Below are 25,490 nucleotides of genomic sequence, written 5' to 3'. Positions count from 1 at the left end.
TTTAAAGTAAAATTCCACACAGAATGAGACCTGTAATCTTGAGATAGAGACTGCTTTTTTTGCAAATAAAACCCATCTGAATTCTGCAGATCTTTTCTATATCCTTCTGTTGTTTTGAGCTGTGTTATATAGAACAAATTTGTATAAACAGAAGTTGCACATCTCCACAATTGCTATTCTTAACAAAATCCAAGGTTCTGGTTGGAGATTTCTGATAGTAAGTTTTAATACAGTCTCCTAAATGTACTCTCCAAAGTTCAATATAAAGATACACATCTTCTACAAGCAGCTGCTTCTCAGTTTAATTTGCAGTTTTTTCATGCTCCACTGGTGTATTAAATGCTGCTGCACCCTGCAGGAGTTTATCTGTGATAAACCCAACAGCTGGCTGCTTGCTTCATACTGACCTTCTCAAAATGTTTTAGTACATGTCACCCAAGTATTACAGTATTACAGATTTAAACTGCCATTTCAGTGTGATTGGCACACAAGTGCCTCATTTCTTTAACCACCTATATATGAACTCAGACCCGAATCTTTATTAAAAAACATATACAAGTCAGTCAAGTTCACAGCTGAAGCAATTTCATCTGCTTTTAATACAAGTTCTAAATATTTTCCTGCTCATTTGTTTAGCTGCACATATTTTAGAAGCTTGTAATTAAGACAAATTGGGTAATCAGAGAAGAATAATCTTCCTTTTAACTTTACCATCCATTTAGCTTGCAGCAATGATGACAGATGTTGATTAAGGAAGAAGAAAAATGCCATATCAAAACAAGGGCAGAATTCATATTCTCAGATAATAGCATTTTGAGAAATAAAATTTCATGAACTCCAATTTATGGTTGTGAAACTGAGAGGTTAATGTGAAAAGACTTCTGCCGAGAAATTAAGCACCTCATTATTCTAATGATTCATCTTGCACACAGGACAGAGAAATTATTCCAATTTGATTATGAAGAGAAACTGAATAGGTTTAGTTTGAGTCACTTCCAGCACTGATGTACACGAAGAATTTATTTTTAAAAGGTGGTAAAGGGATGATGTGGGAAACAGTACGGTGGCAAATAGGGTGAGTTGAAGGACTCTCTTATTCTGTAGTCTCTCTGTTATTATTCCAGGAAAAGAACAGAAATGGGTTGCAGTTTACAAGTAACACCAAAACATTGGCTGCCCCAAGACATGATCCATTCCCTGTAGTGCTCCATTAGACTTGAGAATCCAAATTCATAAATAAATTATAGAAAGAGAGCACAGGAATTTTCACATAGTAGCTAGTATTTGTTTTTTCTAGTACATAAGCTCTATTCACCTGGGAGAATAAATTATACTTGTTCACAACAGTCATATTGCATTATCTAGCAGCTAAAAATACAATAATTACAATAAAACAGTGTTAAGGCCCACAATAACCAAAGTAGGCATTTGTTTCTGCAGAGAACCAGTGTCACAAAGAAAACTTCCACACAACCCAAAAGCATACCATCGTTTTACAAGAAGAAACTAGAGCAGTTTTTTAAAATGTTGACTGTAGTTCCTATTACAGTTACACAACAAATTACACATATAGTGCATAAAATGACCTACATAACACAGGAATAAAAAAGGTTGCTTTAAAATTTGCCAGGAGATATTGATTCTCACATTTCCTAACAAGTAGACAATTTACTTTAGTCTTTAAAACATTTTTTCCATATAGCAAGATGATATTAACACAGAAAACAGAACTGAAAAGTACAATCTGTTTAAGTTTAATAGCTTTATAATGGTGATACACACACGGTGTTGAATCTAAGGCAGACCAGAAACTGAGCATCTCGATCCTAAAAGTGAATAGTAATGTGTCTATGAATTCATGTTAAAAACCATTAAAGGCTTTACAGTAATGCGTTGACATTTCTAAAATTTAAATTATTTAGAGCATTTGTGCTAATACTGAATATTTAACTGGATTCTGTCCAACTCATCCATCAGCAGCAGCAATATTTCCCTATCTCAAACAGGTATGTTCAAATAGGATTAAGAAAGCTTTTGTCTCCTCTGAGCAGACTTACCAACTAATTATTGCCTACTCATGTTAACGTGATCAATGAAAAGCTTATTGACAGGCCAGCATCTGAATACTTTGTATATTACCACACAACTGCAATTTATATACTGTAAAATGTATGGCAAAATTGACTGAATTGTCATGGTCTGAAAAAACAAAACCAACAACAACAAAAAAGAACCACCAACTACCAAAAAACTAATTACATTGGCCATTAATGGGACAATATTGATAATCCTGCTCTCTCCTTTAATTAAAAAAAAAAGTTACCATTAATATATACAACTTCATTTATTTTCCCAGTGTGGCAGGAATGGAAGACATCAAATGGGAATCAATCCATTTATTCTCAAATCAGACCAGAACGCTACCCTATAGAACCCATCTCTGGCTGGAAACTACCAAAAGCAAAGCATACTCTCAAAAATCAATAATATAATTTTAATAATTAAAAAAAAATCATAATATAGTCAATCTGTCAGAATATCTTTAACATAACTTCAATATAGTCATTACTTTTCTCCATCATCCAACATCAGTGATACCCAGTCCTTTGCTCTCCTAAAACAAAGCATGGAGTTGTCTTCCCACTTGCGTCACACTTCAGAGTCAATAGACTTGAGCACAGTCTGTAAAAGGCTGCAGTGCCATTACTTTGCACAGAGCGGAACACTGCAGAAAGGATAAAGTCTACTCTTCCATCCTTGAAATAGAGCACATGACTTGATTTTTTCCCATGGCCATATATTTCTCCCAATCCAATACGACAAGAAATCTGGAGGTGCTTTCCCACTCTGCTGCAGGCTTCATCATTCTTTTTTGTGGCATTATTAACTAAAGAAGAGCACTTTGAGTTTCGCTGCTCTTCAGGATCCTGAAGTATGCACAATACTAGCAAGGCATAAAATACAGCTTTTTGGCAGCTGATGTAATTGAACTAGAAGAACACATGCCTGAATTCTACAGCAACTGACAGCAGATACAGAACACTACAAGCTCAATCACCAACAGAGAACAACTGTGACCAGCCACATGAGCTGTCCCTGCTAAAACATAGAGCTGCTATTGAGAAGTAAAGCTTAAGGAACTCAAATGCTGCTTTTCTCACTGCAACCTCCATGCTTGAGCAAACCCAAAATAACTACACCTTTTTTTCCTAAGTTTCTGATCCCCAGACCCTGCTGTCAACAGTTCAAGCCACTGGCTGAAGTGAGAGAAGTTTTTCATGCCATTATCCTTGAATGAGTCTGAATACCAAGTAAGAGTTCACTGGATATTAACTCCTCTACACAGGAAGCAGTTTTTTAATATGTAAAATGCATTTCTGTTGCAAATAAAAAGCAGTTTCTTTTTAAAGATTCCCATTGCCTTCACTAGCATGTTTTCTTTGTTAAAAAAGATGCATCACACAAGTAGTTCAAGCGAACAAAGAAAGGTCTTCTAGCATATCATGGTGATGTCATAGTAAAGAACAGGATTTATCAATTCCAGAAGTAAATGCTAAAGTGAACATCGTTTCATCTAGGAATATCTTTTGCTCAAAGGTCCATAAATCTTCATGCTGTAATTAACCTTAAGACAACATCTTCCTACAACTATAATGGGCATGAAGAGTATCAGTTGCACACAAAAAATTAGGTGATTGATTATCTAAAGTACACCCAACTCAAAAGCAAGGTGAGAGAGGGAGGATATCATGAACAAAATTTAATTTATGACACTGTCTCCTATAAGAATAGACGAGGGCAAAATCCAATCTTCTAAATGTAAGATGATACCAAAATCAAAACATCACCTCTTCAGTCTTACCTGCCTGCATCAGTCTCCTTGAAGATCCCATCCTGGTTAGGACACAGTTCACAACTAGGTGTGACACCACATTTGCATGCATCACAAAACCAAGGTTCTGTGGAATTTTCTGAAGCTGAGCTCATTATAGAGTCACTCTCTCCATCAACACCATAGCAACCTGCACACAAAAAACGGAAGACTAATGTAAGGAACAATAACTATAGAAATAGATGGCTGTCAGTTAAGATTTCAGCAGAAGACATGGATACATACATTCAGAGGTCCTGAATGTATACTGCGTTCCAAGAAAGCTTACAATATTTTTTAAATATTATATGTAGTGCAAAAATTATATTTTAAAGAGATTCCAATTCTATTTCATGCAACTGTCTTAGATTATAACTGAAAAACAAGAAGAAAATGGCTGTTTTACTTCATTATTTTAGCAATACTTGGCATTCTTCCAGACTAACCATTAAGAAGGAAAAGTAAGAAAACAAGACTTGAAGCAACTAATCAAGTCTAAGAAAAACTCAGAACATTTTTTCAAATAAAGAAATAGATTTAATGCAACAAGCTAAGAAATTTGTGAGCATCTGCAGGTTTATCTTGCATTTTCTTGTCCTTCTCCTCCCTATGTTGAAAATGAGTATAATTTTAGGTGTGGGTTTTCTGTTGTGTAGTTTTTGTTGTTTTTTTTAAAGACTGATTATGCCAGTAGTATCCAGTCAATAAATATGCACTCCACTCTCCCACTTTGCACTCAGAATCCAAATCAACTAAAAGAGAATAAACACATGAAATAAAAAGCAGTATTTGTATACTTCAGGGTTTGTAGGACTGAGCTTTAAAGACATGTAACTTCAAAACTCAAGTATGGTTATAAAAGGGATTTAGAAGGTTATTTACCTTTTGCATAGGAATACAAGTATTATTATTACTACTGTAAATGGCAAAAAGGAATATCTTAAAGCTCATCAACAAAAAACTGTATTTCTACATATGTCACATTTTGAACATTTATTTTATATTCAATGAGAAAAACTGGTTTCATTGTTAACGCTTAAAACATAGTAGACTTTACTAAAAGACTGATTTCAGCTATTTGTCAAATACAGTGATCAAGTCAACATTTGCTGTTGCAGAACAGTTAAATTATTGAATTCTGTAATTAAACATAATTTGTGACTTTGGTTCATTATCCACTGACTGTAATAAAATAGTAACAGTGTTCTAACTCCCCTTGTGACAGAAAGAGGACTCCATAACAGACTAAAGCTACGTTCAGGAAATAGGCCATAACACTGTAGGAATCATTCAAGAAATATAGTCTTCCCTTACAGACTAAAGCTCATCAATAAGAATTTAAATAAGAAGCCAGACAGTTTATTTTGATTATAGAAGTATTCTAAAATCAAAGGGTAAGTAATGCACAGAAGTGCATTCAGAGACAAATTCTATTAGGCATATAAAAGATCCTATAGCTCACATGTAAGGTAACTCCATTTTCTTTATAATGTGGTATCAGCTTTAAGTATTACTCCAGAAAGTCATTTTTTAAGTTATAATAATTCAATCTTGAATACATGTCAGTAAAGCTACTTTCAAGCAATTACATTAATGTACAAACACACAGCCCACTGATACCCAGAGCTGATGACTAATTAACCCTTTTAGATTTCCTTCAGACTTCTTAACGTATAAACTTTTTCTAAATGTAATTATTAAAAATTACCTAACACTACAGAAGCAGTAATACTGACATCAATCTATACAGCAAAGTAAAATCAGCTTCTTTCAAACACATGCTTCTTCACCAGTTGGAAGTATTTACATTTACTTTTCTAACCTAAGTGCCATTAGTCTGCTAAAATCAGAAGAGTGATTTCCCCAGACTGTCTTACCTTTCTGAAATAGTTTAATGTAATATTAACTTATTAATTTAAACACATGAAAGTCAAGAAGTTAAAACTCTCACATTTACTGTTCCACAAACTGCATCTATGTACTACAATTACAGCCAAATTGTCTATCGAATGTCCTTTTATACAGAACCTTCTTTATTCCCTGATTTTAAAGTCATTGTACTCTGTCAGTAGCTTATTCTTCTATGTCATTGTCATTAAAATGAAATTGCCAACACTAGTAAATGCTATTAAAACCATTATGCTGAATTTATACCACTGAGGGAAACAGGAAGAAACCCAATTCCTGCTTCAGCTGCATTTGTTCCTCCATTTCTCAGGGAAGGTAATTTTTTGCCAAACAAAACCTCTGCATATGCTAACTACATCTACATGTACTCTAAAATATGATCTTATTATAAAGATCATGAGAACATGAAGTTTACGGTAAACTGTAGGTTCACAAAATTAAATCCTTGATTAGACGCAAAGTTTAGAATAACAACATTAAACAATTCACACATGATAAATTCAGAACAGTATTTTAGTTAGTAAATGGAGAGCACTAAAGTACCTTATTTTGCAAAATATTTTTTTATACCAAACAGTAACAGACCAGGGTAAGTGACAAAATTAAAACACAAACATGTTTTCCTATATGGTAAAGCATATAGTGACTATACTATTCCTTTTAGCAAGAGAAACTTTATTCCCTGCCATACACATCAGAGTAAAGTAAGAAACAAATAGAGGGGACGGAACAGAAATAGCTAGAGAAATGTAGAATTTCTGTCACTTAATTCACAGCAACTAACCCAAGGGCAATAGCTGGCTACCACCCACAGTTATGGCATATGCTGATATGCACCAGACATTTTTCAGATACACTGCAAACAGCATGTCAGAAAAACTGACATCAATGTTGAGGGTGTTCTGCTATTACAAGATCTTACCCCAAAAGCATGTATTAAAAACAACAGATTTGTGCCTAAAGAAGATTTTTATAAAAATAAATTAGAATGATATTCACAAAGAAGTAAACACTCCAAAAAGCAACTGTACTACTACAAATTCATTGGATTATTTTTTCCCTAGCAATGCAAACATTTTTCCTTGTTTTGTTTTGTTTTTTAGGGGGAGGGAATGTGTTTACACATGAAATTAGAACAAAATTTTAATTGAGGACTAATTAATTAATTACAGACTGTTCAGATTGGTCTGGTTTGGTTGGTTTTTTGGTAGCAGGGGAAGGGGTCCCAGGGGTGCTCTGGGTGAGAAGCTGAGAAGCTCCCTCTGCTCCAAAACCAGCCAAGGAGCCATCAGAGGAACAATAGATGAGTCTCTGCGATTAACATTTGGAAGAACTGAGGTAACACCTGAGCAGAGAAGCACTTAAAGGAGACTCCAGCTGTGCTGGAGAAGACTAGCAGTCCTGGTGGAGGGGAAGAAGGTGCCCTAGCAGAAGTTTCCCTGCAACCCATGGCAACATGGCAGGCTGTCCTCCTGCACTAGTGGAGGAACGTGGTGGAACATTCCCTGAAGGCGCCAGGAGGGGTTAACTTGTCCAGTGGACTTGGATTTTGTGGCCAGAGGATTTGCTGCCAGTGGACTCTGATTGTGCAGCTTTGGAAGACTGGCACCAGGGGAGGTGGCTGTTCCCAAAAGAGCCCGTGACTCTGTGGGAAGCCCAGGCTGGAGCAGCTCTGGACCTCGTGGGAAGGACTCATGAAGGAGAGGTTCGTGGAGGACTCTCTGCCATGGAAGGGACCCCGTGGGGAAGCAGGGAAGGACTGTAAGGAATCCTTCTTCCTGAGGAGGAAGGAGCAGTAGCAACCACCAGCCTGTGAACTGACTCTAAACCCCCTCCCCTGTCCACCTGTGCTGCTGGAGGGAAGGAGGGAGAGAACAAAGTGATTTGGGCCTGGGAAAGAAGGGAGGGGTGGGGTAACATATGCAAGCCCTGCTCTTTGTGTTGTCTGTGCCCTGTGTGTGTTTGATTAGTGTGAAATTAAATTATTATTTTTTCCTCAAGTTGAGTCTATTTTGCCCAGGACCTTAATTGGTGAAGAGCCCTCCTTGTCTTTTGTCTCAACCCATGAGCTTTGTCCTCATCCAAGAGTGGGAGTGTGTGTGTGCAGAGAGGGCGGGGGGAGTAGGTGAAGGGGAGGTGAGTGAGCAGCCATGGGGCTGTTCCTTTGTTGTCCTGTTGGGCCCAAACTAGACACAGACATTAAAGATTACGCAAAGTGTAAAAGTGAATGTTAAATTAGCATTAAGTGTATGCTACTTAAGGAGCTTTAGTGGCAATTACAGATTTTTGTCATTTTTAACCAGTTGTTTGCTCCACTAAGTTTAGGGAGTTTTGAACATATCTGTAGAGCAAAGATAGCTTTTGGACAAGTCATGCAGGTCATGCACATGATACAAACGTCACACAATATTTTCATTGGAAAGGAAACTGAATTTGCAGCAATCTCATGGCAAGTGTGTTTATTAATTGCTCATGCCTCTAGTTCTGAATGAGGATCCCTCTCTATCTTGTGGCCATGTTGCTGTGTTTCACATGAGCACTGGCAGAGTTGCTCCCAAATGAGTTATCAACCCTCTTTTCCCATGGAAGACCTTCTGTAACAGTTGATTAAGGCAAGCAAGCAAACCAAAGGGAATACCAATCATGACTGAAAAGGCGACTGCTGTACCAGGGACTCAAAAGGAAAAGGCACTGGTACCAAGTACCCAGATGCATGACTAATGGAGCAATATGCAGAGATAAGCTACGTTGTGCTAGAAAAGCAAAATTTACTGGAGCATTGGAGAACGGAGACAGCATTAGACTACCCTTTGAAAGAGAGTAACACTCTTGCCAACAACTATGCTGGCACACAGCCACTTAAGGATCACAACTGGAAGGCTCACCTTCATGGGAAGGGGCCACACTATCGCATGGGATCTGCCCTTTGACCAGTAGCTAAAAGTAGAACAAGAACTCCCTCCAGAGAAGAATGGGAGTCCTGGTATCCAGAAGAAATAGCCCAAACTCAAGGACAGCATTTTCAAATACAGAGGCAGCCACCATAGAAATACTTTTTCCACCTGCAAGGTTCTGTGGTAGGCAGAAACCTTCACTTCAGCAAAACACAAAGGCACAAACCAAGAGCATAAAACCTCTCCCTGTAAAGTAAAACAGTTTCCATAATAGTCAACAGAGAAAGCGAAAATAAGGTCTTCAGGGAACGAACAATTAAATCATCAATATCATCACTATGTGGGCCCCTGGCTGGGACACCAGCAGGGTGTGAAAGGAGTGCACTTCCTTCCAAATAAGTTTCTACAGTGCTATAGAAAATTAGAGAAGTGTAACAATTTATAATACAACTTAAAATTGCGTACAGAAACTATGAAGAAAAACACTGGGGTATTCTAGGAGCTTTGTTTGGACATTTCAAGATAACAGGCATCTTGGATCTGAGATTCTAAAGAAAACACAACTGCTATGTATAAAAATCAGTTCACATTAAATGTGTATTATTCGTCCTAACTGCAGCCAAGCCCAGCTAAAGATCACTGCATTGATTTCTACCCAATTCATAAATAGGACCCTATTCATTCAACAGTGTGCTAGAAACTGCATTTTCTGAAAATCTCAAAAGCTAAAGTATTAGAAAAAATTTCAGGACACAGCATGCCATCCGCAGCCACAGCAATCTACCTGCTAAAGGAAACCTGCAAAAAGACCAAACTATTGTATTCCAGTGTGTTTACAAAGCAGAATCACTTATTCCTGGAAGACATTTTTCAAACTACAAAGCAGTTGTGTATAAGATTACAAAGGACTTCTTAAAATACAGCCTATGTCCATGATATGGGCACACAGTTACAAGGTACAGATTAAAGCAAATTACATTAGAGTAAACCTTGCCTCTATTAACATTAAAAAAAAATATATATTCTCAAGGTTGCAAGCAATGTTTATATTGTAAGATAGGAATTATTTCTTCAACTACTTCCCAATTTATCAACCCAAGTTGAATGAATAAACCAACAGCAACAAAGAGTAATTGTTTCATTGCATTTTGGTTTTGACTGCAAATTCTTTACGATAGTCTGTGTCTTCATTTATTACTTATGCATTCAGAAACATACACCTAGGCTAGATTTTGAAGGAATTAGAAAAAAACAATTATTTGAGTATGTTTTAATTTTAAAATTTCCCCTTTTCAAATTCTCAGGGAAATTTTAGGAAGGTTCAAGGCTAGCTGTTTTCACTTAAAACCAAATGCTACGGACAATTCTTTTTTTTCCTTCTCCCCATCTCTCTGCCTTTTTGGTACACAAAAAACATATGTAAAAAACCCTCCTTTTTTAAAAGACCTCCTACTCTTATGATTTTATATCCCAGTTATGCAATCAAATTCATATCATGAAATGATAAGACAAAAAAACATTTTGTATAATATCCTAAAGTCCTGAAAATACAATTTATAGCTCTAGTATTTGCAGACTGAGATTCCTTACACAGGTATCAGTAGACCATGTAGTTGCTTGTATTTGCATCCAGTAAACAGGATCCATGTAGTATTACAAAAAATTACCCAGCAGAGTTCAAAGGCTTTGGTTTATTTAAGAAAGCAAGTCAAAAGCAAAGCACATGCTTTCCTCCCACAATGAAAATGAAGGCTTGTATTATTACCTTCATGCACCGTTATTCCACAGTTGTCACACTGGATTATTTCATCAGCATCTTCACTGTTGTCTCCAAGACAAACACAACAAATCAAAATGTGGTCCATTTTCTGGGAACTCCAATTTTGAGACTTCTCAAGGATCAGCGAGTCCTAATATTGAAAAATGAAGGCACATGAATTACACCAGGAACTTCAATTTTATTTAAAACAAACAAAAGACCTGTTACTTGCTCATTTTTTTAACAACCAACAAAAACAGAAGGAAAATTATTTTCACAAGACTAAAAGCTTCTTTGTTGTCAAAACATTCAAATGCTTCATCCACAAATACAAGAGCTGGGAGAAAGGATTGGATAGAATCTCATCTCAGTACACCTACAGATATTATAAGATCCAAAGACCAGAGAGGGGTCGTATTTCCTCAGACAGAAACCTATGTCTTTAAACCAACTGTGTTATACAAAAAGGAAAAAAAACACATACCTAATAAACCATTTAAAAGAAACAACAAAGCCAAAGGTAATCTTGAAATGTCCCAACGTTCAGAAAAGTTGTTTCATTTTGTTAAAATTTCCACCTTCCAAAAACAATGACATGAGGATATACAGAATCTGAAAATAAACAGCTAACACAAGCCTGCCAAATTTTCATTTACATAAAATATAACAATCAACTCAGATCTATTTTGTTGTAATGCAAATGTACGTTTCTCTGCAAAACCGTATGACTTATTAAAACTGTAACAACTTATTTCCATCTGATGATATACAGGAGTAAGTATTTGCAGTACAAGTACATTGCTCTGTTCTGGCAACCTTCAATGTGAATTACACCACTTTAAAAGAATGTGGCTTTTAAAAGGGATTTCCCTATGGAAAAGCAGAGAAGTGTTTAACAAATCAAATAAAGCCGTATGTAAATTTATTTTTTTTTTATTAACACCATCCAAGGCTTATTATTTTCATTTTGAGATGCAGCCACTGTCTCTTCTGCAGTTTCTCAGCTTCCATACATTATTTTTTTATACTAAAAGCAAACATTGAGCTTGAACTTCCTTCACTGGTGACAGGAAGGCATACACAGAATGTAAATCTATGCAAACTAGTAAAAAATAATTCTTATAGAATTAAAAAAATACTTATAGTTTCAGAGCAGAAGCTGACAGCTTAAGCCTAAATGGCAATCCATTCAAAGAGAACTGAGAATATTCAAAACTGCTGTGGTATCGTAGGTGGAAGTTACCCTCTCAAATGTATTTTTCTCATTCTAGCCCCACATTTATGACATAAAATACAGCACCAATATTGTGGCTATGTAGCCTAAGTAGATAAAAAGTACCATGAATGCTATCTAAAGTAGGCATTCTTCCTCAAGGATCTTAAATTCTTAATCTCTGCAATTATTTCATTATAGCCTCTCAACCTGATACAGCAAGTCTTCACACAAATTTTTTAGTGAATCATTAATGAAGACTCTTCATACTTGAGGTACATCTGGACAGGTATATGGATGGCAAGAGGGGGGAACCTCTGCTTGATTTTAAAGCAAGATAAAGGGGTAAAATAACCTCACCACCTAAAGCTGGGCTCAAATATTTTACCGCAACTAACAGAGGTGGCTTGTTATAATGTTTTTTACCTAGTGAACGTCAAAAACTTCTAGCAACTAGGAAAGGCTTCTGGATCACCCATCCATTTTCTCTAAACAACAAAAGCAAACATGATTTACAAAAATAAAAAACAAACAAAAAAAAACCCACAAAAATCTAGAAGTAAAAATGAAAGATTATACAATCATTCACACAGTCATGTTTGCTTAGAAGAAGGCAACTAATTGTGAAAAAATAGAAGATTCTTCAATACAGACTTCAGATTTACAGAGCATTTCTTCCATTATCCTCCTTTTAGGACAAAGTTGCAAAGCATTTTGAAGAAAGTCTGCTATTGCTCTACCCTGCTTAGCTCATGTAAGCACCTGAAACACCCCATCCTAGAAGCAGACCCAACTTGTCTAAAGCATGGGAACTTCAAGAAAGAGATGCTAACTGCTTCCATCTCTTAAACAAGTCCTGCTCCTTACCCAAGAGAAAGGATTTGGATGACTATGGATCACTGTTTGGATCATTTGGATCACTATGTAATTCCCATTTCTGTGTTGTAAATGAAGAAAATGAGTATTTCAAGCTATATACTTTCAACTTTAAAGGAGTAAAAAAAAAAAAGTTATCACCTCATTTAGAATAGAGGAATCCCATAAAGTGATAGCAATTATAAAGACAGAGAAGCACCATTTATCTACTAATGATGCTTGACCCTAGTAAAGAAAGCTAAGTTTGTCTTCTGTGCTTAATACAGTAGACAAGCACACAGTATTTTACTACAGCACAGGTTAAAATATTGAATATGCAGACCTAAAAAATATTTTTGTAAAATATAGAAAAATAAAATAAAAACCACACGGAGACAAAACTTCAACAACCCATCCACACTAACATCCACCCCCAAAAAGTAAAGGAAGAAAGAATGCATTATAAGGACACTACCACATGCTCAGATTTAATTACCTGAACACGCATTAATTATGCATTCAGACATCTGGTTTTCTAAGAATTTAGCTTCTACAGTATAATGAGATTTTGCTAGAGGTGTCTAGGTGTCTGCTAGACAGGATTTTTTAACCTTTTTAAAAAATATTTTAAAATCATGTAGTAGTAGAGAGTAGACTGTTAAAATACAATTGAGTATGAATCTAAAACTTACAGGCTATAATCCAGTCTACAGATACTCACTGTTGCAAGACTTCTTTCTTGCTACTGACCTATTCATAAACAGTACTTTGCTTCACATCCAGTAAATTATCAGTTAAAAAATTGTAATCTGAACTTCAAATTTCTGAATTTTGGTTTTATCTTTTGATCAATGTCCTAAACCCAAGGCAAGAACAGAATCTGGAAATTATGGACATATCCAAGAGTATATCCCTAAGAGTATAGACTCACACCTTCCAATATGGGAAACAACTTTGCAAGAAAATCACCTTTCTTTTTTTGAAATCCTAATTATCAGTATCAATAAAGCCCTTTCAGCTCCTGAGCCAAAAGAATACACGCAACAATAGTAGAATTAGGCAGTAAAATAAGATGCTTATACAAGAAGTTAAAAGCATGCCAAAATTATACTTTTTTTCAGTCACAATTATTTCCAATAATTTAAACAGCACAGCTTATTTGCAATAATATATATAAAATACATAACAAAGCATCTGAAACTGACAGCTAATTCTTCTAAATACTGTTGTCTAGTTTCCTGTCATGTTACACATTAAAATAAAGATTAAAGGGAACAGCAGAACCTTAAGTAGAGTTGCACCACTATCATTTCTCAAGTGTTATGTTGACATTTCAACTATTTCCTGAAAATTAAATGTAGATTTTACAGCAACTCTTTTCACTGTGTTCAGAATTTTGCTACTGCAGGACATGAAGTCAGCCATCCTGACAACCTACTATCTTAATTTCTCCACAGGCACAACCTTCAAGGCAACTGTAATTGTGTATAAGAAAAAAAAGTTACATTATTAAACACATAATTTTCACATTCTGTGATCAGCAGATATTTAAAATAATAATAGTTCACAAATGCTTTTTTAGTACTGTAAGGAATTACTTCATTTGTGAGAATTATAAGAAAACTCAACATGAATTATTGTTATTATCCTTTTCAGTTTTAAACGTAGTGTGCATATTTCTTTACTTAGAATTCTATTAGTGAACCAGTGTTCACACTTTGAAGTTTGTTGCAAAAAAAGGGCTAGGATAAATAAAAAACTATTATTTAGATACTTTATGAATGTATCACAGATGTTTTTAAGTTTTAGAACATTATAGATATACAACATTTATACTAAAACAGAACTAGAAGTCTTGCTAGTACATGTTGCTTTGCATACTGGACCTCCTAATTGTGTTTAAACTAATCCAATCCCACCTAAAGCCAAGAGAAATCTTTCTATTGACTTTAGTGGCATTAGATTGGCCAAATGGTCCACGCAAGGTTATTTAATATGCTGTACCTATTTAGCACAGTTTTGCTGCTTCACCTATTCCTGTAAATGAAATTTCATCCAATCAGTATAACTTTTCAAATTAACAGAATAGCTACTGGGGAGTAGTCTCCATTTGTCAAGAGATATATTATAGAAAGTTGGTTGCACTACCTCATTGCTCTTGCTTTGTGAAAGAGCCAGGCTATCATTTGTCAACTCCTCATCATCTGCATTATTCCTGTTAAGAACTTTACTGTTCTTCTTCTTGGATCCTCCATCACTAGCCGTGCTGCTATTATCTTCTTCATTACCTTCCTCATCATTGTCATCCTCATCACTTCCACTCCCATCATCTTCATCATCTTCATTATCTCCATCACTTCCCTCTTTTCGCAGTGCGTTCTTCCCTTTTTTTTTCTCAGCAGTAGGCCGCCAGTCATTGTCATCTTCACTATCATAGTCATCCATATCGTTTAGTTCTTCCATTGATACAAAATCCAGCAAAGGTCGATTCCTGCGTAAATTCCATTTTTTTGGTTCATTTATTTGCTCATCAGCCACAGCATCAGGTTCAGCTGCTTTCTCCTTCTCTTTCTTCTTTTTTGGCTTTTCTTCTTCATCTTCTTGCTCTTTCCTTTCAGTTTTAATTACCTCTTTGTCTGCTGTTGTCACCTCTTCCTCAGTGGAGCTTTTTGGCTGCTGTTCTTCAACTTTCTCTTCTGCTGGTTCCTCCTCCAAGATATTTTCTTCTGATTCAGTACAGGAACCTTCACCACTGTCCTTTGATGCATCTTCACTCCCATGACCACTTCCTTCAGAATCTGTTGAGCATATGAAAATTTAAAAAAAGTTCCGACACAAATGTACCCCCAAAAATATAATCTGTCGAAGCAAGTTGTTAAACAAAAGAATGATGCATGTTCCTCCCTCATAAGGTATTCCACCTATATTTTCAGCTGATGTCCAAATACTGCTATTTCGAGTGGTATGTTGAGAATCTGTCAAAAATGAGTGCATTTTAAGATGGCAAAAAAAAGATGGCAGTTTATTAAATGAATGTTATATGTTCCTTTTAACTGCATCTCAGATTAACAATATGCAGTAGCACAGAATAATTTCCATGTGAAGTCACCTCTTAGAGAAAGAGCATTTTAGTTTTCAATTTCTGTAGACATTTTTTAAATCTTGAAAATAAATAGCTATCCAATAAAAGAAGTTTAAAATTAAAAAATGAAGAGTTTATATAGTAATCACTAACAATAGTATGGATGACCCTGTATCTTAATTTTTCTGCTTTTGCGGGCTCTTCATCTCCAATGTTATTTCACTTATTAATCCCACACAAGTTGATTCATTGTTGCAGCTGCACAACAATGCCTAAATTCTAACCTTATACCACTCATATGTTACTGTTCTGCATGTGGTCACTATTTCCATTAACACAGGCCAATCTGGAACAGAACAATTTTAATGAACAAACAAAAATGAAAAAAAAAAATAAATTGTAAAAATTAGGCATCTCTACTATAAAGTACATGCAAAAATACTGAAAAATGACAGGTGAACTCGTTCAATTTCATAAACATCATCCACCTTGAGTATGTTCACATACTACTTGTAATTTACAGCATTAGTTTTAATGAATATTTTTTTTTTAATTAACAAAAAAATAAAGTTATTTGATTTAACCTAGGGATCAATTAGGCAATGCCTAGTTTTCAGTTCGTTCAGAGCCATCACCAAGTTCCTGATGCACTGTCACACAGATGCAAAGAAGAAACGATACTTTCAAATGAAAAGAAAACAAACCTTAATCGCTCTAGTTACCACACAAATAACCACCACTCAGTGTTACCTTACACAGAGAATTTCTGTGCACATCCATCTCTGTACAAAGCCAAATAAAGAAATAGTGGGGCCAGTGTGCTAAACACTTCACAAGGCATTTATTTCCGCCCCACAGAACACTATGACTAGCCAGTAACACAACAGTTACTTTGATAAAATAGTCATTTTTTTGTCTTTTTCTGCATGAACCTGCATGCAGAACTATTTGTTGAGGTCATTATATCATTAAGAAAAAAAAGTAATCCATCAGCACTACTACTACTGATTGGGATATTATCAGTCCTCTTACAAACTAATAGAAAGTAAGTTTTCTGCAAACATTCTAACCTTTAGAGAGCCAAGGGAAAACGAGTAAGAGAATAAAGAGAAGTAATTGTACAGTCTTTTAAGAAGAGTAATTCAGCCATTTCCCTACACCTACCAGCCCTAATGGTAGTAATGGAAATACAATTAACTGAAGTTTTGTTATAGAAGAACACTCTTCAAGCATGCCTAAGAAATAAAAAAACAGTACTAATATGTGATCTAAAAAAATATTTTTAATTACAATATTCATATTCATGGATCCAGAGAAAGATCAGGATAATGGCCTGAGGGCTGAAACACTTCTCCTTATGAAGACAGGCTGAGAGAGTTGGGGTTGTTCAGCCTGGAGAAAAGAAGGCTTCAGGAAGACCTTATAGCAGCCTTTAAATATATCCAGGGAGCTTATTAGAGTGAGAGACTTTTTAGTGAGGCCTGTAGTGACAGGAAAAGGGGGGTTAGTTTTAAAATGAAAGAGGGCAGGGTTTAGATTGGACATACAGAAGAAACTTTTTGCAGTGAGGGTGGTGAGGCACTGGAACAGGTTGCCCAGTGAAGCTGTGGATGCCCCATTGCTGAAAATGTTCAAGGTCATGCTGAATGGGACTTTGAGCCACCTGATTTAGTGAAAGATGTTTCTCTCCACATCAGGGAGTTAGACTAGATTATTTTTAAAGGTCCCTTTCAATCCAAACCGTTCTGTGGTATTTGCCACCTCTCACAAACACTTTACAAGTAACTCTTAAAGCTAGGCTCTCATACTAGATATTTATATTATAGATTAAATGTTGTATACATATTTAAAAGCAAAATGTATTTTTGTTTCTCATTTCACAGGTTCTGAGTGCTATTGTGCACTACTTGACTCACTGTAAATAAGGCAGTATTGGGTTTTGCCATGTTAGAATTAAATTAACTGAATTTTTAAATTGCCTTACATTAGTTTCTTTGTTTTACTTCGCCACCGTAATTCCACAATGCTAATTCTTTGGATGCATTAGTTGTGCTGTTCCATTTCTAAATATGCTTACACTTACTGTGATTTTAAGCTTCCACTTCATTTTTGGTGAGATATTAGCCTGGGTGTAATGGGATCTTAACAGCACTCCAAATTACTAACACAAATTCTTTTACATCAATACCACAACACTGAGAATACTCTCAAGCTGCTTTACATCATGCAAATTATATAGAGGAGAACAAACTTAAGTTTAATTCACCTCTCTCCTTTGAATTCTCTTTGTCTTCCACCTGCTTATTATGCTTTGTACTCTCCTTTCTGCATGCATGTACCCACCAGAGATACCTGTAGTAAGGGATATTCCTCTTGTGTCTGAGTGCATCCATGGTGATACATACTTTTTTTAGAAAAAGCTATTCCATGATAACAGCTATTTCTGTAGGTGTTCTGTCAGATGCACTTTCAGCTAGGAAGTGGCTTTAGTATACAATTTTCTGCCTGAAAGAAATTCTTAAAGAATGGCTTTTTCAAATTCACAACCGTATCATGTCATTCCCTATGGGAAAGAAGTCAAGTTACTCTTGGTGAAAGATGGGCCAGATATACTGTCAAATAATGAAGAATATAGAGATCTGCTGAGAACAAATATGAGAGATAACAGTTGTGAGAAAGGCATCATTTATTTTTGTACACCTCGTGTCTTTAGCCCTACTGAGCACAATGACAGGTGGCAGTCAAATCTAAAGAGGATGATTCAGAGAGGGTTCTCAAGGACAGAACATTTTGCTCCAGAATTAATGGAAGAAAAAGTGTATTACAGATGGACTGAGGTGACTACGAAACTTTGTCAACTGTGGAGTCTTGTATAATACATACTATACACAATATTCAGGGGAAAGCTACTGAAATCACTACAGCAGTTAAAAAAACTTCCCAGGGTTTTGGAGGACCATTATACAACCAACTTATTATTTACATTATTTCTTTAAAACCTTCTAAGAAAGTATATGTATACAGAGAGTAAGTGCTACACTACAAAAGTACATTGCCACCCACTCACCGACCACAGGCTGATTCTTCAATGCAGTATTTAGCTTAACAAGCAGTTCAGTAAAAAGCAGCTTTATTGCTCGCTTTTAAGTGAAGTCTGAAGGATACGCTAGTTAAAGCAAATCATTGACTGTTTTGGGCTTGCCTCTTCCACTAACAAAGCCTAACCAACTCCAGATAGCAGAAGAGAAGCATCTGGCATCCTTTTGAAAAGTTCTTTTTTTTGCACTGGTGTCCTGTCTGATTGAGTCTTACCCAGGTGCTTGAAGCTACATACAAAGAATACAATCCAAGAACCTGGAACATTGAAAAGGAAATTAAAAACCTGAAAAACTGAGCACGCAATAAAGAAAACAACTACCATATCCAAAGCTATTCCTACTAAATAATATTGTTCAACATCGTGAGAAGTCATTCAGCCCAGTGTGCTTCATAATACCTTCTTTTCAAAGGCAGTAACAAAAAACACACTGCAGGTGAGGTTAATTCTTTTGGAGATTAAAGCCATTTAACTTGATCACCATCACCCTCTCTAGTCATCCCTTTGTCTCTTTCTCCTAAGCACAATGTAGATAACAAATCCAGGCCATGAAATTACCTGGTATCTCCATTAATACACAATGTACAACCTCTCACCCAGGTTGCCTGCATCCTGACAGACAGGGAAAGCAGAAAGTCCTGCAATAGCCTCTGCCCATAAACTTTCTTACAACAGCTCCAGAGTTGCAAAAACTCCTTTGCAGATGTGCTATACCAAATGTGTTAAAAGCAGCTGCACTTCCTTTACATCTGATAGAAACTGCAAATAATTTTAAAGACTACAAAATACCTTAAAGAAATGCCTAAACTAAATAGAAAGTTCCAATGCTAATAACTGGATGTAAAAATGAGGCAGGAAAACCTAGATCATATATGAAAATACGAACTTTTACATTGCCAAAGACAGAGCTGTCTAACTGGTAAATTCTTGATCACATTTGTCTATTAGACTAAAGCCGCAGAGGTCCACTAATTTAAGACTGATATAACTATATTGAAAGCAAGAATTGAAAAGGCTCAATACTTCATTTTCAATATTACTTCAAAAAAAGATAATATAGTGTCAATTAGATATATGCCACTGGCTTTCTATGCTGTTTTGCCAAGTATGATGATTAAACATTGGAAGGCTACTGGCAATTCAGCATTGGCAGTGCTGGCAGCTAAAAAAAAAGAACCGTCTAAAGCAACATAATTGACAACATACAAAACCAACAGAGATTTAGGATATTACTGCTCTAAGGAGAGAAATTAATTTCTCAAATTATGTGTTGGAAAAAAGTATCTAAACTTTGTATTAACTGCATATGTAGACTGAACACAGTAGGATATGAAACTGATCCCTGATCGCAATTACATTTATTTAGGAAGACAAGTATTCAGTTTGATAGAATAAAGGACTGAAGAGGAATGTAAAAGGAAGTTGTTTAGTAGAGATTCCTCACTTCTACACTAGCAGCAATTATATCACAGAGCATTTCATTAGATGTCTATGCCAGTGAAAAAAGCACTCAAAACTAAAGGTTGCCAACTTTGACTTGAGTCACTGAGAATTGCCTTATTTAGAGTGTTATAACACAGGTGGAATTGGTTACCCTACCTCCTGAATGTGCCTAATGTTTCCCAGTTTCCCTGTTTTTAACATTATTGAACTTTACTTCTTTGAGATGAAGTATTGCAAGCCCCATGACTTCTCTCAGCAAAATAGTCCATAAAATTGAATTCCAATACAAATTACTGAATAGTGAGCTAGAATATCTATGTTTCTGGAAGAACATCTAAGAGTTTCACATCTTGTACAAGGGAAGTAGCATCTGGGAGACAGTAGAACCTGTGTCTGAGGCACTGTAATGAAGTGTATGCTCAATAAACACTTGAAACATCCCATCATCACTGAGCATGTCTAGACTCTCAGAGGTGGCCAGGCTTCAAAAAGACCATCCCACCACACTAGACTTAATAAAGCACAGAAGAATCTTCCCAATGTGACAGGAAATACAGAAGAGAGAGATATACACACAGACAAAAAAAAGAGATGCAAAAGCAGGTAAAGAAGTAATAAAGTAGACCATGAAAATCCTGTTCAACACTGAACAAACAGAATGACATTGAGTCAATAAGCAAAGTTTCTGTAAGGTACACACAGACTGAAAAGACAAGCTCAAAGAGTCACAGTAAGGAGAAAACAAAAGAAAACAACTACACCCCATTACTATATTCACCCTGCCCAGACACTGGAATGAAAGTCTAGATTTCTGTTACATTACTCCTCTGCTATTAGTAACACACAGAAGAACAGAAATCTCAGTGTTTCCAAAAAGAATGTAGTTCAAAATGCTCATCAGTCATTCCAAAGTGTTACTTCAAATGCCAGACATCCGTATGGATAAAAGATCCCACCTGAGATTAGGGTAACCTGAGAGAACATATTGCCCATATTTTCCATTTTCTCAATGGGAAAAAGTCCTTGGGAATTCCACTCAGAGGAACCATACATTACAGTTACAATCATTTCAAGGCTTGCCTTTTGCAACAATTAAGATTGTGCAATTATGGGATAACTTACTAATTATCAGCTATTCAATATTTTATCTTCACTGCATTAGTTTTGTCATCAATATTTCAGTAGTGTTTATCAATACAGTATTAGGGTGCTTTGTAAACATTACTTTATATTACAATATCCTGTACAGGAAAGCAAAAGCGGAATCTCCATTGTGCTAAGACAAAACGTATTACGGAAAGATAAAGATATTTGCACTCCTTATTTCTACATCATGTCACGAGTTTTTCAGAATACCTAATATATACATTCATATAAATCATTACATGCTTTAAACAGAGGTCCTACTGACCTCAAGTGCAGCAATAGTACCTAATATTTAGTCAAGTCAGGCTCCACGTTCAACAGCAGAAGAATAAAAACCAGCAAATGTCTCTAAAAATTTCAGTCCAGGAGATGTGTAGCAGAAGTAGTGATAGAATCCAGTTCTTCAAGGTAACATTTAGCTACACACTTCTTAGCTACACTGAAATAAGAGAGACACTCCTTAAATTCACATGAGACTTGTTCAGGGACCACACTACCTCTGTCTGCATTATTTCAATTTCAGCTGCCAAAACTGACCAACTTCAACAATGAGACAGAAAAAAAGTGGTAAATCCTTTCTTTGGAATCCTGCTGGGAATTACAACTATATCCACTGATTTCTAACATTGGTTTTATCTTGGGCTCCTCTCATGAAATTAAAAAAAAAAAAAAGAAAAAAAATTCACCAACCAAAAAACCAAAGTATGGTCTAACTCAAATGCAAAACTTTAAATAACTCATCTGTATTGTGAAACATTACTAAAAAACTTCAGTTAAGTAGAGTACCATCATTTCAAGTCACACATTTGCATGCTCTGAGCCCAAAAGGGCAGTATTTTTTATTAATCCCACATTAAGATTACATATGACATTTCTACTCGAGGAACAAATTTTTCAAGATGCCTATAAAAAAACCCAGAAAAATACAGTGCTTTAAAATATGGCATTACCGCTTTCTACTACATAGAAACAGAGAAGCCATTAAAAACTACTTAATTAAATATTGACACAACGAAAAGCTGACAGGCCTGAGAACTATTTACATTAAGTAAATTGACAAGAATATAACAGTTCTAAAATCAGTTTCTCTAAAGAAGTGCCAGAATGATGAGACCTTTAAAGTGGAAAAGCCAGTAAGTGCCTGTTGGTTTGACCTAAATCCAAAAGAAAATAAACTACACTGTAAGCAAAGGCCATTACTCCTATGGATTTTATTTTTTTGTGTCGATATGGAAGTTACGTGATTAGAAATAATTTTCTGTCATGAAAAAAATTTACCAAGGCATGAGGATTCTGAACACAAAAATTCAGAATTTACAGCTCTTTCCTAAAAGTACTTAATACCAAGTTCTCAATTCCTTTCTGCATCTCCTACTCCCAGAAATCTGACAGAACAATGAACATGTGTAAAAGCTGAGATGCTCAGGGCTCACTCCTCCTAGACTGGCACAGTGTTGACTACTAGCACATATCACTTCACATCCTAAACTTCATATATATGGGTGCGACATAGTCAACAGGGAGTAAACAACTTTAGAGTTAATTTGATTCAGTATTTAATTAGTCCTTTAACTTACAAATTTTTTTCAGGTTTTTTTAACACCTATATGTACACTTGTGAATCAAATGAACATACATCGTAGAGCTGTGGAATTATCATACTTAGAGGATTTTTATGGGTGTATGAGTGCATCTGTGGTCATTTTCAATGTAGATTGTTTCTTCCTTCCGGCACATTTATTTCCCTTTCTAAGTAAGCTATGCAATGATATTCTCAATTCAAACAAATACTACTGATTCGCAATAGGCTGCACATGAAGACATTTCTACAGTCATTGAAAGAAGAAAAAGAGCATCAGCCCTGACTGCAATGAAGAAATACACAATATGTTTTGAAGGCTGAATCCACAGTGAAAAAAATAAAAACCTGTTTTCTGTTAGCAGCAATCCGGAATTTGTGTAGCAGGGCTGCCTACATGCATACACAAATATTCTTTATGTATATATAAATTTGAAATTACTGATTTTATTTATATTTAATGGGGTGTGGGTGTGTAAAAAAGTCCCCTTATTTCAGCACTTCTTCCGTCTGATTCCAAATGCACTAGGTATAGCTAGATTTAAGACTGTGTTATACCAGCTTTATGTTAAATCAGCACAGATGTTCCATTTCAAATATCCTGCCACTATTCATTTAAATTGTATTACACATAAGAAATGTTCCTTTTTTCTTTCAACCTAAGAGGTTATATATTTAATAACTTTCTATTCCTCAACTTCTCCAAGCCCTCACAACTTTGTTCAGAGACTTTCAGTGTGACAGCAGAAAGGGTACAATGCCAAACTCTGCTGCTGTTTAAGTGTTTTCAGTAAATTTTAGATTTAATTAAACAGAACATTAATTTATCCTATAACTGCTAGACATAGGTTCTGAAATGTTAAATCAAAACTATATGAAATGTATGAACATTAATTAGAAAAATACTTCATAAATAGAAGTTGTTGTTTTCTTATATGCTTGTTTCAATTCAGAGTTGCTTTTTTAAGGGAAAAATAATCCAATTTCTTCAAAATAAAACTGAGATTGAAATACTCTCAAGGCAAGACACTGACACCCCCCATGTGTACATACAATATCCTAAAAGTCGAAGAGGGTATAAAATACAAACTAATCCTCTACATTTAGATATACTCAAGTCAGGAATGAAATTGGTAAGATTACTTCAGTTTTACTCTCTTAAGTCACTGCAGCCTGCTTCTACCAGATCAACCTAGGGAAATATGTCTAAGTAAGGGAAAAAAACCAAGGAGCATTAGGGCATATCTTAACACTGGCGAAATTATTATTAAGAGTTAAGTTCATTAATAAAGAGGCGCTTGCCAGATGTTAATAAATAAGACTTTAAATGGGGCGTATTTCTGCTAGTTACATTCACATGAAAACAAAGATCAGCATCCCCAGTGCAGAAATAACCAAGTGAAGTTATTTGACAAGATGTCATAGTGCTTCCCTTACATCTTATGCATCTTTTTGCTTATTTACCTGAGCATATGCCACAAAACACTCAATGTGCATTTCACTCAGAAACAGCATCCTGCCCCTTCTTTCCCTTCCCTCCAACCTACTTGAATTTATTAATTTTATTTTGGTACATTATTCACTTTCAGTTTCTATGGATGTTCACTGCAGATACAGGAATCTGCACACATAGAAAAGACAGTAGAATCAAAACACTCTGAGGAAAAGACTTCTTTCTAGTATGAAATGCATACACCTTTCTGCACAGCTATCTGAAAGTGCACGCTAAAGCTGTCTATTGTAAAACACAACATAAACCTAAACAGATTATCTTGCTGCTCAAAGTTTTTACTCACAAAGTAGAAATGACCTTGAGAAATAAGCAAGTTCTTAACTTCTGAACAAACCATTATCCACACTGATTCAAAACCAAATAGCTTTAGAACATTCTTATTTCAATACTAAATGCAGTGAATATTTAAGAAATTATCTCTACATTGAAGAAATAAAAAGGAATAGATATAACTAAAGCAATCAACACAGAAGCCACTCTCCTGCTTCTGCCAAAAACTGCTTGATAACCACGAGTTTTCTGTTGAGAAAAATTTAATTACAACCTAAGTATTGTATGGATCAACTGCTTCTTATCGACAGTGTAAGGATTTCCAGTTATCCAATCGAGTCACTGAACTTCCAAGTGTCTCCAAGTCCCAACAGTCCACTAACACCATTCTGTCTTGCATATGATCTTAAATGAGCAACCATAGAACAGAAATGAGATCATCCTGAACCGAGGAGATGAGGAAGCATATTTACCTGAAGCATCTCCAACTTTAAAATCACTGTCATCAGAGCTATCATAATCTAAAGCTTCCAGCAGCGAAGCTGCCAAAGGCTTCACTTGTCTCCTCTTCGAACTGCGGTCCACTGCAGGAAAAAAGCAAACACAGTATTGTTACTTAATGACATCATGAGAATTCAAGCATCGATATTTAAGTTAAAAGGGAAAGCAGAAGGGTCGTGACGGACAAGGGCAGGCGGCTCCGCCACGCCACTGAAAAGCAGCCGGCAGATTCAAACGGCACCAGGGTCCCGGAGACATCCGTTCCCACAGGTGAGGGTGGGAGCGGCGGCAGGCACACCGGGAAGGGCAGGGTTACCCACAGCTAAGCAGCCAGGATCTGCTGCCCCGCTGCTCCCCTC

General features: G+C 35.9%; 1 protein-coding gene across 1 annotated transcript in view; it reads right to left on the bottom strand.

The window, feature by feature from the left end:
- The window catches only part of PHF14 (PHD finger protein 14), a 179,327-nt gene that overhangs the window by 145,442 nt on the left and 8,395 nt on the right, over positions 1-25,490 (bottom strand). The window contains 4 exon segments of the mRNA XM_009994979.1: positions 3,863-4,022; positions 10,439-10,583; positions 14,649-15,298; positions 25,104-25,214. Of these exon segments, the coding sequence (XP_009993281.1) occupies positions 3,863-4,022; positions 10,439-10,583; positions 14,649-15,298; positions 25,104-25,214 (1,066 nt within the window).

Source organism: Chaetura pelagica, unplaced genomic scaffold (genome assembly GCF_000747805.2).
Source record: "Chaetura pelagica isolate M959 unplaced genomic scaffold, ChaPel_1.0 scaffold12, whole genome shotgun sequence".
NCBI classification, from domain to species: domain Eukaryota; kingdom Metazoa; phylum Chordata; class Aves; order Apodiformes; family Apodidae; genus Chaetura; species Chaetura pelagica.
The sequence above is the reverse complement of the archived record's forward strand: the minus strand, read 5'-3'. Positions and strand labels throughout refer to the sequence as shown.